Source organism: Neopsephotus bourkii, unplaced genomic scaffold (genome assembly GCF_033783945.1).
Source record: "Neopsephotus bourkii isolate Nb327-2 ecotype Australia unplaced genomic scaffold, CSIRO-AGI_Nbou_v1 NB_894, whole genome shotgun sequence".
Classification (NCBI taxonomy): Eukaryota; Metazoa; Chordata; class Aves; order Psittaciformes; family Psittacidae; genus Neopsephotus; species Neopsephotus bourkii.
In genome coordinates this window covers 2,853,079-2,868,224 of record NW_026901388.1, presented here as the reverse complement: position 1 = coordinate 2,868,224, position 15,146 = coordinate 2,853,079, and the positions used below count along the sequence as shown (strand labels likewise).

At 38.6% G+C, this 15,146-nt stretch overlaps 1 protein-coding gene across 5 annotated transcripts in view; it reads right to left on the bottom strand.

Annotated features, from left to right (window-relative positions):
• The window catches only part of PTPN2 (protein tyrosine phosphatase non-receptor type 2), a 29,816-nt gene that overhangs the window by 8,593 nt on the left and 6,077 nt on the right, over positions 1-15,146 (bottom strand). For 3 of the 5 annotated variants that reach the window (XM_061357409.1, XM_061357411.1, XM_061357410.1), the window contains exons 3-6: positions 10,752-10,852; positions 10,055-10,153; positions 8,777-8,914; positions 388-597 (exon numbers count right to left, since the gene is read on the bottom strand). In XM_061357409.1, coding sequence (XP_061213393.1) covers positions 388-597; positions 8,777-8,914; positions 10,055-10,153; positions 10,752-10,852 — 548 coding nt within the window. The remainder of the gene's footprint in view (positions 1-387; positions 598-8,776; positions 8,915-10,054; positions 10,154-10,751; positions 10,853-15,146) is intronic. The other 2 variants (XM_061357413.1, XM_061357412.1) reach the window with 2 other exon arrangements.

The window sequence follows — 15,146 nt, the reverse complement described above, 5'->3', positions numbered from 1 at the left end:
AATTAAATCTAAAAATTAAAGTCTTGTATTATGTTTCTGTAAGTTACATACAAAATTAACATCTCAAATGGTTTCTTGGTTTTATCATGTCAAATGATGAATTGTTTTTATAGGCAAACCATCTAATGAAAGCTTATTATGAACAAATCAATGACCGTGTATTAATCAAATAAATCAGTACCATAGTATCAAGTTTTAAATTTCAGAAAGTTGATAGGCCATAACCAAACCAGAAGACAAATATCTCATAATTTAAATAAATTTCACCTAACCCTGTGCTATACTTCTCACTAGCACCAAGCAAAGCCTCCTGACCAAAAAGCCCATACTGGGGAGGGATGCAGGGGAGAAGGAAAGGGCAACAAGAGAAAGTGACCAAATACTTACCAGAACAAGGAAAGTGTCTACTAACGAAAATGTGCCAGAACGTCCTATCCCTGCACTGCAGTGAATTACTGCAGGTCCATGTTCTGGACTTAGTGAGCCAGATTCTCTGACTTTAAACAGGAAGTTCAGGAATGAAGCTGGGGATTCAGGAACTCCAAAGTCTGGCCATGTAGTATAATGAAAATGAAAGATCATCCTGGACTCACCACTCTAGAAGTGAAAACAAATAAACAATACAACTAGAAAGTATTCTAATGTTGCTTGGTTAGCACACATTTCCCCAGTGTAGATCAACAGCTGTCTTCTATTTTAAACCTCCCATTTAGACAAACAATCCAATGCCTTGCTTCAGGTTGGATGACAACCAACAGCACAACCTGAAGCAGGTTTTCATCCGTCTCCTTTGCAATTATTACCATACACATTTTTTGGTTCTTCTCAAATTTCCAATATTGTATTTTATTTGCTTTATTACTTGCTCCCAAATATTCTTCTGTTTCTACCATTAATGCAACTTAACAGCTGGCAGCAGTTAGGAGACTGCTAGCATTAACATGACTGAAAAAAATACATGTCAGCATTGTAAACACTCTCCACTCTCACTCAGAGCAAGGTTTAATATCTAGAGGAATTAGCATCTCCCTTACACTAATCACACTACTGAGAGAAACAGGAAGCTTCCTGGAAAAAGCCTGTAAGAACCTATAGAGCAGATGTCTAGCAAGACTTGTGCTGGACATACTCGCACTTTGTAAGTAGGAAAGAAGGCTTCCAAAAACCACACAGTAGGTTTAGAACCATGCAACTCCTGTCCCAACACAACCAACTAATTGCAAGCATTGAAATGACAGCAAGAGAGTAAGTATATAGCTGAAAGGCTTTGATGACAAATTTGGATCATATTTTTATGGAACTCGCTTTTGACCTGCTGTTAATACTGCTCCTTGCCACAGTGATTTTCTAGACAACTTGATCACTGATTTAGTTCAGAAATTTAGAAAGGTTCAGTTATTTTTATCTTCCTTCCATTTCACCTTAATTTTCATGTAAGATAGAAATCTACATAAATCTCCACAAAGTTGGAACACAAGAAGATTTGAAACACCAATGTATTCCAGAAAAGCTATGTTTCTTTTTTCAGCAACAGTAAAATACAGCTATGAAATTCAAATAAATTCTGCTGGTTTTCATCTGCTCCAGCTGCTTCAACTTATGAAACTCCTTTGTGAAACTAAAATAATCCAGTTCATGGTTACCACAGTAACAAAAATACTCCTCCATTTTGTCTTTTGCCTTTAACGCCCGATCCTGCAGGACTGCCAATATTTTCAAAGAAAGCAGTGGGTATTTACATGACTGAAGTCACTCTCAAATGCACAGTTTTCTTCCCGAAATATTTTGTCTTTTGGCTAAGAGCTCAACAAGGACAACAGAATCTGATTTATCATATTTGGAAACGAGTAAGATTTGAAAGAGGAAAAAGATCTACCAAGGCCTAAATTGTATAAATACACTGGGATTGCCTTTTCTTGTTTGTAGCAAAGCATTAAAAACAGTTCACGTTTTCAACTGACATCTTCCTAGTGGTATTCTGTACTATTTTTTTCAACTAGTGAATTAACTCACTAATCAACTGAAATCACCCATTTGTTTAAAAATCACTAAGGAGATACATTTTTTTATAAGGAATCTGCATCGATACACAAGTGGAACTTAAGTGATGAGTAGTGTTCCTCAGGCACCAGTACTGGGATCAGTGCTATTTAACATCCCTGTTGGTGCCATGGACAGTGGGACTGAGGCGCCCTAAGCAAGTTTGCTGATAACGCCAAGCTGAGAGATGCAGTCAGCACACTGGAAAGAACGGACACCATCCAGAAGGACCCTGACAGGCTTCAGAGGGGGGCTAACACAAACCTCATGAAGTTCAACAAGGCCAAGCACAAGGTCCTGCACCTGGGCTGGGGCAATCCCAAGCATGGATACAGACTGGATGGAGCATAGACTGACAGCAGCCCTAAGGAGGACTTAGGGGTGTTGGTTGACAAGAAGCTCAACATGACTCAGCAGTGTGTGCTCACAGCCCAGAAAGCCACCCATGTCCTGGGCTCTATTAAATGGAGTGTGGTTGAGGGAGGCAATTCTTCCCCTTCATCCACTCTCACTGAGGCCTCACCTGCAGTATTGCATCCATCTCTGGGGCCCACAACTAAGAAGGATGCGGACCTGCTTGAACAAGTCCAGAGGAGGGCCACAAATACGACCCGAGGGCTGGAGCACCTCTTTTACAAAGACAGGCTGAGAGAGCTGGGGTTGTTCAGCCTGGGAAAGAGAAGGCTCCAGAGAGACCTTAGAGCAGCTTTTCAGTTCCTAAACAAGGCCTGCAACAAATCTGGAGAGAGGCTTTTTACAAGGGCATGTAGAGATAGGTCAAAGGGGAATGGCTTTAAGTTGAAAGAGGGTAGATTTGAATTAGATACAAGGATCAAGCTTTTCACCATGAGGATGGTGAAGCACTGGCACAAGCTGCCCAGAGAAGCTGTGGCTGCTCCATCCCTGACAGCATTCAAGGTCAGGTTAGACGGGGCTTTGAGCAACCTGTTCTAGTGAAAGGTGTCCCCTGCCTGTGGCAGGGGGGTTGGAACTGGATGATCTCAAGGTCCCTTCCAACCCAAACCATTCTATGATTTTATGAAATTACAGAATTTTAAAGAAAGCAACACTCTTATGCAATTTCTTCTATTTGTAAGAAAACCAACATCAATTTGCAAACAAAATTAAGAGGAAAACTGGAGAGATCAGCTGAACACACATACTAGGTAAATCAAAGGTTAAAGTTGGTGAAACTTGTGAATCTAAATGATCCTTTGAAATTGTAATTGATACTCTCCCCCTCAGGATTCTTAAAATAGCATTCCAGATGAAAAGACTTCTTTACACCTCAAGGCAAAAATGCCCTGATCTATACAAAACATTTTGCCCAGATTCCATACTGTCACAAGCACTAGCATTCTCCTCCTAAAAAGACCCCAAAACAGTAGTGCTTCAAGTACACGGCCAACGGTCACCCAGCTCATACGCTAATCCAAAACCGGGTATTTCTAAAGGAGAGATTAAACAGTGCCGTTGTACATCTCACCTGGTTTTAGCCCACAGAGTTACCGTTTCCTTCCTTCCACTACCGTAAGAAGCCTTTATCCATCCCACAGTTTCCCATTCCTTTAGCTCAGTTTAAAAATACCAAGTCTCTTCATCTTTCTCAGGGAATGCCATGTCAGTGCTCCTGTACTGGCAGATCCCCTTTGAACCTGCAGTTTCTAATCATATGGCCAAATCCCATTCAAGTATTTCAAACCTCCCACATTTTCTCTCTTAAACAGAATGGCTCTTTCAAGTGGTGCTTGGCAGTCACCTGTACAGCTGAAATACTGGCTTTGTGTGAGCACCTGTACCACCCTTTCTTAAAGGCCTCCCCCATCACCGAGCTGCACACAACAGCTATCACTTACATGAAGTAATGCAGGGCTGTAATGAGAAAAGGTTCGGCTTGCTAAGGATTCACAACTGTCAATGGACAGAAATTCCAATTTAAAGAACAACTAATTTTATTTAAAGTGTTATCAGGAGCCTAGATAGTTATTTAAAGAAAAAGAGCTGGACTTCAGCAGTCAAGGAATAATATAAAATTTTCCCTATGTTCTAACAGGGAACAGCTTATTCTATTAGAACCACAAGATACTCTTCCAAGATTTATCCCCTAAGACTACCTACCAAAAATAAAAATCATTGAATAATCATGGGACACCATTTAAACAAACAACTTTTCAGGAAAATGGGGCAAACCATTCTAGTGAAAGTTTCATGAACTACTGGGATAAGCTGTCAGAAAATAACCAACATAGCTACAACTGATAAAGTTACCACCACACTACAGTTCTCTACTGATTGCTGGCTATCCCCACTAACAGCATCAGAGGATGATCAAACCACAAGCCATGCTCCAGGTTACAAGCAGCCAGTCACATGAGGACTTGAGCAGAAAAACAGTATGATGCCATTAGATTAACTTGTCTCAAAACAAGAACCTTTTTACACTGACTACCCAATCATTCAAAACAAAAATGTACACAAATCTTAGAATGACTTTAGGTTGTTCAGTCGCCTGAGAGTATGAATGTGGAATAAAATACTACCAAAACACTCAAAGGAAGTTGATGCCTTCAGTGTGAAGTAAAACAGGTGAAATGCTGGTCTGTCAAATTTCACGCACTCCTTATAAAACCCCTCATTTCACAGTTTAAGCACTACTGAAATGGTCTAACATATGAAGGCATAAAATGCATCTACAACCACACAGTGGTCCTGTATTTAATGATCTTGTCTTAAGTGCATTAACTACTAATTTGCTCATATCAAAATGAGAAGGCATGCTGTAAGGACAGTATTCTAAGCACTGAAATTCAAAATCCTAAATTATCTCTTACCACAACCTCTTCTATTTGCTCACTCTTAATGCTTGGCAACATGGTTTTCAAATATATACACAAAAATGGAAAGGATGATAACTGGGCCAAATCATCCTCACAAACATCCTGAGTTTTTTCACAAACTTGTGCATATTCTTTTAAGTCAACGTGGCAATAGGTATACCCATTGAAGCTGCAGAACACTTGACTTTCAAGTAAGCCTGGGTTCTCCTTTCCTATTAGACACCAATACCTTTCCTACATCTCAGCCTTATTTCTGTGATCATAAAGACCAAAATTAATCCCTGTTGCAGTCTGACAAAGTGATATGAGGACAGCCCACAAGTTTAAAAGCGTACCCCATGTTTCAGAAATCTCTTCAAAACACTATAGGTATTACATACATATACACATCCATACGCAAAGGTACCACCAGATCCCAGAACATCACTTGCCATTAGACAGCTTACCTCCACAAACAACATTTAACGTTTTGGACGCTATAAACTAGCAGCAAAGTAAATCTTATCTTCTTGAACTAGACCATCTCTTCCTGGTTCATCCACAGGACCAGACAGTGAGGGCCACTAAGCAGTCTTGTGTCACCTCATTCTCACAGCAGTGGCCACACAGGGGCCTGGGGCTAAACTGAGTATCCGTTCTGCTAATGGGTTTTTCCAAGTATTGGCTATTTGCAGAGGACTCAAGATTCTATTTGGGGTTTATTAATGGTCCTTATTCTAAAGTATCATACCACCAGTGTCACATCAAATCTAATTCATTTATTCTAGTCCTTTCTCCTCCAGCAAATATCTTCTTTGCAAACCTCTCTTTCAGTTGCTTTATTCTTATTTCTAGGAACCCAGTCTGAGATACATCAAGGTTCCTTTGGCAATTTCAATTCCTTTCCACTGTTCAATTTCTTCACCCCAGTTAATCCCTGGTTTCCCAGTACTCATTTGCCATGCCATACCTTCCCTGAATTCCCTGCTACATTGGTACTGAGGTTTTGCTTATAAGCATTCATTATGTGTCATATTATATCTTTCTCCTAGCTATCTGGGTTGCTGCATCAGAAAGCACTGAAAATGAAAGTTTTCCTAAACTAAAGACAAGTACCTATCTTTGTGACAAGAAAAGCTAAAAGCAGCAATAAAGAGTAATACAAAAATACACATTCAACACAAGGTAGAGTCTTCCAGAAGTTACCGGTTAGTACCTAACAATTCTCCCATGACACTGTCTCAAAAACTTAGCAACCCCATTCAATCAGGTTACTTTACAGATTTAACAGAAGGCTCTCATAAACGTCTGTCACCTCTCCAGTACCCCAGGAGACTTTGCTTCAAATCACAGACATGCAATAGGTTCATGTATAAATAATTATGAACTTCTGACACAAGCACAGTATTTTCCTTCTACCCTATCTTCAGACAGAGGCAAGGGTTTGTGGAAGCCATCACAGTCAGTCTTTGCAATTGCAGCAGAGAGCAGTGGACAACTTTCAGAAGGGCTGAGAACTGTCACCAACAAAACGATGGGAGTATACTCAGTGAACCATAGCGGAAAGGCAGCCCCAAGTTTCTGTATTCTAAAATGCAGACTGAGTCAGACAAAAAATAAGGAAATTATGAAATAATCACCAGTAAGACAAAGCATGTTAGAAGTATTTTCAAAACTTTCAGAAAGATACCAAAACCCACCTCTCCTCTCCAATCCACCCATATCTCCTCTCCAAAGCTTTACTGGACTACACTAGTCCTAACAGCAAAAAACAACTCTTTGCCTAGAACAGATATAAACAAATCAAACTGCCAAATGCTTTGATGTAATCCTAAACAACACTGCCCCGCACCCCCAGTCCCACCTTTACTTCTAAATGGCCTTTAACAGAAGAAAACAAAACTACTACCACCAAAACCAACCAAATATCCAACCAAACATTAAACAAGCACTTCACTCCTCGTATAATTCTCTGCAAAATTTGTACTAGAGATTGGAGTAACACAAATTTACTTTAGCTCAGAGCGGTTGTCTTGTAAAGACAATTGTAGTTCTCTCTGTTTTCAAGGAAATAGTAAAATTTAAGTATCCTTGGAATTCAGAATGTATTTTGTTCATGACTCATCTTATGGTCCAGGCCTCAAGCAGCTAAATGTCTTATTGCCCTGCCTCCACCAACATCCCCTCCAGAAGAACTTACATAAACACAGTTAAGCTCACATTTCACAATACTGTCAATACTCATTTCCCACAAGTTTTATGGTATAATTATCAAACTCTTACAGAAGACTGCACTTAACATCCCCAGTGTTGTTCTAGAAACTATGTAATTTTTCTGTTTGAGTAACCAAATATGTTCTACTTCTTGTAATGCTTCCATATAAGAACCATTTTTTGGATTTAATATTCATGGAGCCTTACATAAGCACTAGGGCATTAAAGTAAAAATCAGTACAGTAAATTTGCTAAGTGTTTGTGAAACTGGTTTACATGACACACAACCTCTGTACAGCCCCAATGGGCCTGCATTACCACTCCAAAGCAAACCAAGAAATTTAACTGCTCAATAGCTCCAGCTCCAAAGCCCACTATAGCACATGTTGTGCTGTTCCTCAAGGGATTTCTGCATTTTCCAGTTAACATTACGTCCAAACATACACACAGGATAAAAACGGCATCCTTCAAAAATAGGAAGTTTAAGATTAGGGGGGGCCAACATCAGCCAGAAAGAAGCATTCCACAAGGAAGTCTTTTTGGTACTTAGGAAAAATTGCCTCAGCTTTCCAGAAAGGAAAGTTACTGTTTCTCAAGCACTGGCTTGCAAGCACTACTCCTCTTTTCTTTGCCTTCACTGTCAAAAACCAAACAACTACACAGAATTTCTCCACATCAGTACAAAAGAATTTCATAAAGCGCTTCTTACACTGAATAGAAAAGGAACAACCTGCCATGTTTTACCATGTTGGTCTTATGAGGGAGGTTTCAAATTAACAAACATCTCAAAGTACGGTTAATAGTTACTGTAAATTCACATCATTTTGACCAAATATATCAGTGTTCATTAATGTATAAAGCAACATGCAAAGGAATATCTTCAATCTTTCCTTTCCCAAATCCACTGACAAGACAACGTTGAATAAAACTTGCCATAGCAGCACTTTCAGTTAATATAAGGCAAGGTTTATAGGGAGAGAGAATATCTTACAAGACATAGCTGGAACAAACAGACAAGCTCTTCAATTCTGTCTTCAGCTCTGAAACAGAAGCAGCAAATTCCAACCCAAGCTCAGGCCAGGAACAATTTTTTTGAGCTTAGCTTGATTAAATTGTCAAAGTGCTTAATTTTAAAGAGAAAAGGATGGTTGGTCCTGTGGAGCAAAAGGGGAGGTAAGCAAGAGGAGATAAAGTTACCTATCTACAGGTGGTAATCACCCCTCCCCCAAAAACCTTAAGATACCTGGACTGAATTATATGGAAAACTAAAGTTCCATAAAAAACCCAACACACAAACAAAATAAAATAAAAACAACCCAAACCACAACCAAACAGCAATTACTGAGTCTGATTTCTGATATTCAAAAGAAATCCAAATTTCTCCTAGGTACCTCCATGTAGGGTGTTTCTTACAGCTCCTCTTAGAATCACCACTACTATCAACTACAATTCAGCAAGTTAAGGTACTGCCAAATGAAAAATATAAGTGTAAAACTGCAGAAGCTCTTATCTCTTTTAATGTATAGATTAATTCAGGTCTAGCTCGCTCACATGCCACATGTACATCTTCAACATTATCTGAAGCAAACTGTATTAAAGTTTTCAGTGTTAAAGCTCAATGAAATCTGTACTGCCCATACGCTAAATGGTTTTCAGTAGATACTTAAGCCCAGGAACATAAGCTATGCAGACTGAGAAAAGCTTACGTTGATGTTTTCTAATTGCAGTAGATGTACTGTGTAATACGATTTGACGTCTTCAGATACTAGCCTCACACGGAAACCCGTCTCACTGAATATCATAACTTCTTCTTCTTTTGTCGGCCAGTATTGTTCACACTTCACCTAAGTGAGGTTTTTTCAGAACGAGAAAAAAAAATAAAAAAGAAATCCTGGTTAAGTATCCTGATATTGGCCTTTGCATGAGCAGATTCAGACCACATTAATCAGTACAGCAGACTTAAGTATCTGCTCCCAGTTTGAGGAATTCTCCAAGTCCATAATGTTCACAGTGAAGTTACTACAACTCTTTCAATGACTATTACGCATTCTAGATTTATCTGTTTGTGCTTTCTTTCATCACAGAGTTAACATGTTAAGATATACCTTAACCCTTTTCCCTCCCCTCCCCCTTAATTCTATACAGAGAACAGATCTTTACTCAGCTATTGCAACATCCCCTTCCATTTCTGATGTGCACACCTGCAGATTTACATAACTGATGTAACACATCCATCCAGTTTTCCCAAGGCTTGCTCAGTACTGGAAGATGCTTGTGAAACAAAAGAAAGAACTAACAAAGTAATGCAAGACTGTCCCTTGCCCTTTACTCCTCTTGCCCTGCACTCAAACTTCCTGTAGGGTAATTTTTGCATGAGAAAATAAGCAAGTTTTTAATAGACTCAAAATCTTTTTTACTAACAAACCTACTCTGAAGAAGAACCATAAATATCAAGTGACATTCGTTCATAACTAAAATCCATAGTGGGTTTAGGCACATTAGTAGAAAAACTACATCATAACAGAAGGTTTGTGTATTTGCACATATACCACCAGCTTTAAGTAACTAGATCAGTTTGACAGTTGCTGGGCAGCAGCTTGAATTCATAGTTACAAACAGTTAAGATCACTGCCGGATAAATATACAACTCTGACAGATTTAGAAAAAACAATCTAAAAATACTTAATTCAAGCTTGTTCTCCCATCTTCTGTTTTGCTCTAGAGCATCTTACACTGCTTCTACTCCACCTTGTTTCAAACTGTACATCCTCCTTTCACCTTTCTGAATGCATATTTACTAGATGCTGCTTTTGCCAGACTGAATTTTGTGTCTCAGCTATAAAGCTTCACTTTAATGTAATATTAAACACACGTCATGTTGTACACTGGTGAGAAAGTTCGACTGCTCTTAGCGTAACGATCGCTGCTTAACTGTACTAAAATTACGTAGATTACTCTGCAACTTTAGATCTAATATTACTTACCGACTCCTTTTCAACAATTCTGTTCAGCATAACAACTGCTTTGGTTTGTTGCTGCCATACCATTAACCAAAAATGGCAACATGTATTAGGTAGTGGACCCTGTGTAGTTAAGAAAAAAAAATAATAAAATAAATCAACGGGTGTAAGAATGTATAAGTAAGCAGTGTTTGAATACAGTTAAATAGTTCACTGGGTCGAGAGGAAAAAGCCTTCCTCTGAAAAGTTTAAACAAATTATTAACAGAATGTCAGAAATGACAGGCAAGAAAGCAACCACACTGCACAGACCAGCCCAGTACTTAAAAAACAAAACAACCCCAAAAAAGCCAGTAAGAACTCAGGGAAGTGATGTTTCAGCCTGGGCATTAATATTCTTGTGCTCTTAGGAGAAAAGCAGACATGCTCAGAACATACAAGACGAAATAAAGAGTAAAAGTATTGTTGCAACCTATTTCCAAAAGAAGTGAAGAGCAAGAAATACTTGAAAAGCTTTATATGCAGTATATTATTCATAATTAAATATTCCCTTGAAAATTTTCTTAAAATACAAAGTAATGTGTTCACAACTAGACCAAACAGGCAGTTAATATCAAATACATGTAATTCACAGAGACAAGGAATCATCCAAATACAAATTACAACTGTACAACCCCTCTCTCCCAGATTCCCAACCTCTGTAATAACATAGTACTACCTACCTGTGTTAGAATATAGTATCTCTGAGCTTCTTCTATGACCACTAGGCTGGCATTGATATAGTCATTCTCAGCATTCTGCAGTTTTACACGACTATGATCATCTGTAATTCAAAGAAAATAAAGAATTAATGACGCATCCACCTTGATGAATACTCTCTAACAAAACAGGCAAATTTAGGTTTGACAAGCAATTGCTTGTAAACTCTTAAGTAAACTCAGAAGTAGTAACAAAATGGTAAACTACAAATATACATGAAACTAATTTCTCATGTCACTATAATAATTGCCTGTCTCATGCTCCCTCAGCCTTCCATCAGAGTAATTTCTGTTAGCTTTAATAGAAGCTGCTCAGAAAGCTTGTAACATCCAGTTTTCTGGAAAAGAAAACCCAACCAAAACAACCCTCCTATACATGCCAAAAGATGCTCACAGCAACCCTTTGACAGTTGCACTTCCTCAACACGACAGCACTACAACCCACACTGTCCTATCACACCAGGTCACTCCACTGCATGATTTCCTTTCAGTTCAGAATTCCGATTTTTTTTTTTAAGTTTCACAGATTGAGGCAGAATCATATAATTAAACTTACATGGCTTAAAAAGCCAAATAAAGCTACTTGAAATAATTCAAACCAAGCTCTGATCAATTTAATTTTCCCTGTAATTTATTGTTTAATACTATACAAATTAAGGATACTGCAGAAGGGACACATGCAAAATGTACCTTTTCAACAAATGTTTCAGTTAAAGGGACACATGCAAAATGTACCTTTTCAACAAATGTTTCAGTTAAATGAAGCCTAATCTAATTACACCATTTCAGTCTCTCATCACAATTACACAGGCAAGACAGAAAATTCCCCTATTTGTAGCAGAGGCAAACAAAGGACTCCATTTAAAATTCTAACATTAATATGAGAAAGATTATCAGACTGTTGTACTAAAACATTGCATAATAAAAAAATCACTGTGGCTGTTCCTAGAATCTTTTAGTATCTGATTTATCACCCTCTAGGAGCCACTGAGGTAATCAGACTTGCTCACAGCAAGTAATCCTTCAGCCGTTTTATTAGAATTGTACTAAATAAAATGCATTTTCAGTTTAAAATTTGTACATAACTGCATGCCAGGAAATGAGACTGTCTGCAAACCTCCCAAAGCTCAACTGCCTAGACAGACTGCTTGTGAGTAAATAAAAAATAGCAAACTCGAATTCAAGAGACTTCTACACATTTCAGAAAGTGATGGAAGAGATTCCATAAAGAACCTGACAGAGCTGTGCATGAATTACAGTGCAATGCCAGTTATTAACCTACGTTTGACTGGTCAAACTCACAAAACCCATTTGGGGTAGAAAACACAGCTGCTGTTAGAATGCCAGCACACTTTTCCAAGTATCACATTCAGTGCAGCTATGACAGCTGAGCTCAGATTGAGTCCCCATATCACAGCCAGTCTATGCAGCACGAGGCTTATCTGAGAAATCTATGAATATGACCACAGTCGGGCAAAAAGCTGATGGGAATCAAAAAATAGGTACTGAATTAGACTCTTGTTCTATGAACTGCTCAAAAGACTTTCTAAATACTTTCCGTATGTTTGGAAATCTGGGAAAAGTACACTTACTATGTCTTGATCTGCTTTTATGCTCTCCCTCATCTATCTGCTCTTGGCAACTGTCAAAAGAGGATCTTGGCTGGATTCAAGGAAAGAAGTCAACAGTAGATTATTACATATATCTTTTAAGAGCTGAGATTTGGGGTTGCTATCCTACCTCCTTTAGCTGCTAGCTTTTATATGCAGTCACAAATGTGCAGAGAACAGAAATCTGCTGAAAACCTATTTTTAATACAAAAGTATGAGAAAATTACTGGTTTAATCTGTTTTCATTAGCATTCCAACTCTAAGGCAACACCACCTTGACTTTCAGGAGCCTTAAAAAAATTTACGATACCTCTGTATGAGAAAAAAAATATTATCAAAGCCAAGACACAATAAAATTTAGACCCATGTGCATTTTAAAGTAAAGTCTCGTATTATTTTGTCTGGATAGGAAAGTGCTACTTTTTCTTTTCATGTATCACTTTATCTGAAATGTTTGTACTGGAGAGAAATCAAGTCCTTTGTAAATATTACATGTCATTTGCCAACAGGAAAAACTTAAGATCTTGTTATAGTAAATCACACATACCGGTACTCCTGTTCTCGGAAAGATGACGTGAGCAAAGCACTGTTAACAGTTTCATCACCCAGCAGCAGCTGCTGTACTGCTGCCAGTAGGAGATAACTGCCCTGGCCACAGTGAAGCTTCCTGCTATAATCCTTACACTAATTTGCAGCCTCATATTTTCCTTGTTATAAATTCCATTTATTTTTCATGTTTACAAAGCATTCTTTGTAAACATTCTTTGTAATTCACTACAAAGCTTTTTTAAAGCACTTTTAACAACTAATTCTAAGCACGGACAGCCTCCCTTCTCACCCCAATTGAAACTGCTACAAACACACTGGCATACACTCCACAGGACAAAGACAGCCACTAGAATATATTGACTTCTCTTCTTTCAAGGGAAAAGGTTCCTAAGGGACACAATGACCTAGAAACCTCATTCAAGCCTTGGCTTGCTCTTCTGAATTAGATGAAGCAAGCCAACTTTTGACAGCAAGTTAGCTGTAACGTATTTCCCGTATGTGAAACATTTCCAGTTACAAAGTACTTCAGATTTATGTGAATGATAAACCCGTCTTAAACCCTCCTATCTTAAAGATTTATCTTAAATGTTGCCATGCCCACAACAACTAAAATATTATCAGGCAATACTCATTTTCTGAAGTGCTAATTCCTCTATTTCAACAAACTGCAGCCTGAAAAGGAAATGGAAACCCTAAAAATGTTTCTCATTCTGGCTTCTACACTAAGAAAACTACTCCCAGAATGACCCTGTCCAATAAGCAAAGTCTTATCACCCACTTCAAATGAAACCCTGTCCCACTGATACCATTGACAACACTCCCCATGTCTCAAACAAGCCCAAGACTTCACACTACACATCAATTTACCCACTCTCTGCTAAAAAGAAAATGACATATCCAGTTAAACTGAGATATGAAATGTATGGCATTTTACATCATACAGTTCTTGCAGTTGGTTAATGACAGGTTAATGTTTGAAAACAACTGTGTTTCTAGAACTGAGACCACTGTGTAACTTAAAATTATCTTTTCTCCAAGAGATGTCTGTGGCTCCCTAAATACAAAGCTATTAACAACAAAAAGGGTGAAATGTTACTTAGTGGATTAAAGAAAGTCATAAATAAAACATGTAGCCATAAGCCATCCCAGTGACCCAGTCTGACCCTTTCCTGCCTACCAGCAAATCCCCTTCATTTCACTGATCTAAATCTAAATCTAGTCTGAGCTGCTAAATTATTCAAATTACAATATTCTGTCATCAGATGTGCAGTCTCAAGTTTCAGAGGTAGCCTACGGCAAAGGAAAGGCAATGTGACTTTCCCCCACCCTGCCACTGCTTGTACGCAACGAATGCCATCATATCGATCTCAGCATGGTTTGGGTTGGAAGGGATCTTACAAGATCATCTAGTTCCAAACCACAGGCAGGGACACCTTCCACTACACCAGGTTGCTCAAAGACCTGCAACACTGCCAGGGACAGAGCATGACCTCACTCATAACTAGAACATATGCATAAATACTGCACTTTCCTTACACTTTCAAGCAGAACTGTAAAAAAAATCCCTAAGATACAGTAAAGTTCACATCAGTGATCCAGCCCTGAAGAAAGAAGTACCACCAAAAGCATCATGTTGAGTTTATTCATACCATGTTTCTGGTAACAAGATATTTCAGAGAATCATTAGGTAACATCATAAAAATCATTAATGTCAGCTTCTAAGACAAACAACGAGAAGTGCAGTAGGCTTATACTGAACAGAACAACTCTCTGTTCTCAGTACATAAACAGGACAAATGCAGGACAGAAAGGGAACATTCTGGCAATGACAATTAATCAGCACTATGTGCAAAATCCATCCACTCCCAGCTCTGCTCCCTATAAAGCACCATACTCTTCATGTTCCTCTCTCCCTGGCATATACTCTGTCACAACTGTAAACGGGTGGTCAAAAGGTTCAACTCAAAGTTTACTAATGGCCAAAGGAAGAAAGCAAGAGCAATCACTACTTCTCAAGATCCTCCAACAGCCATGTGATCTATGAGGTGAAAACGTCCAGATGATCTAACATACTGGGCTACATACCACACGACAAAGGAAAGCTGAAGATAAAAACTAGGTAGGTGCGTAAACCCCCACCTGCCTTCCAGAAGCAAAAGGTAAAAGAAATAATAAATCCTGCTAATTTTGCCAAGGGGAT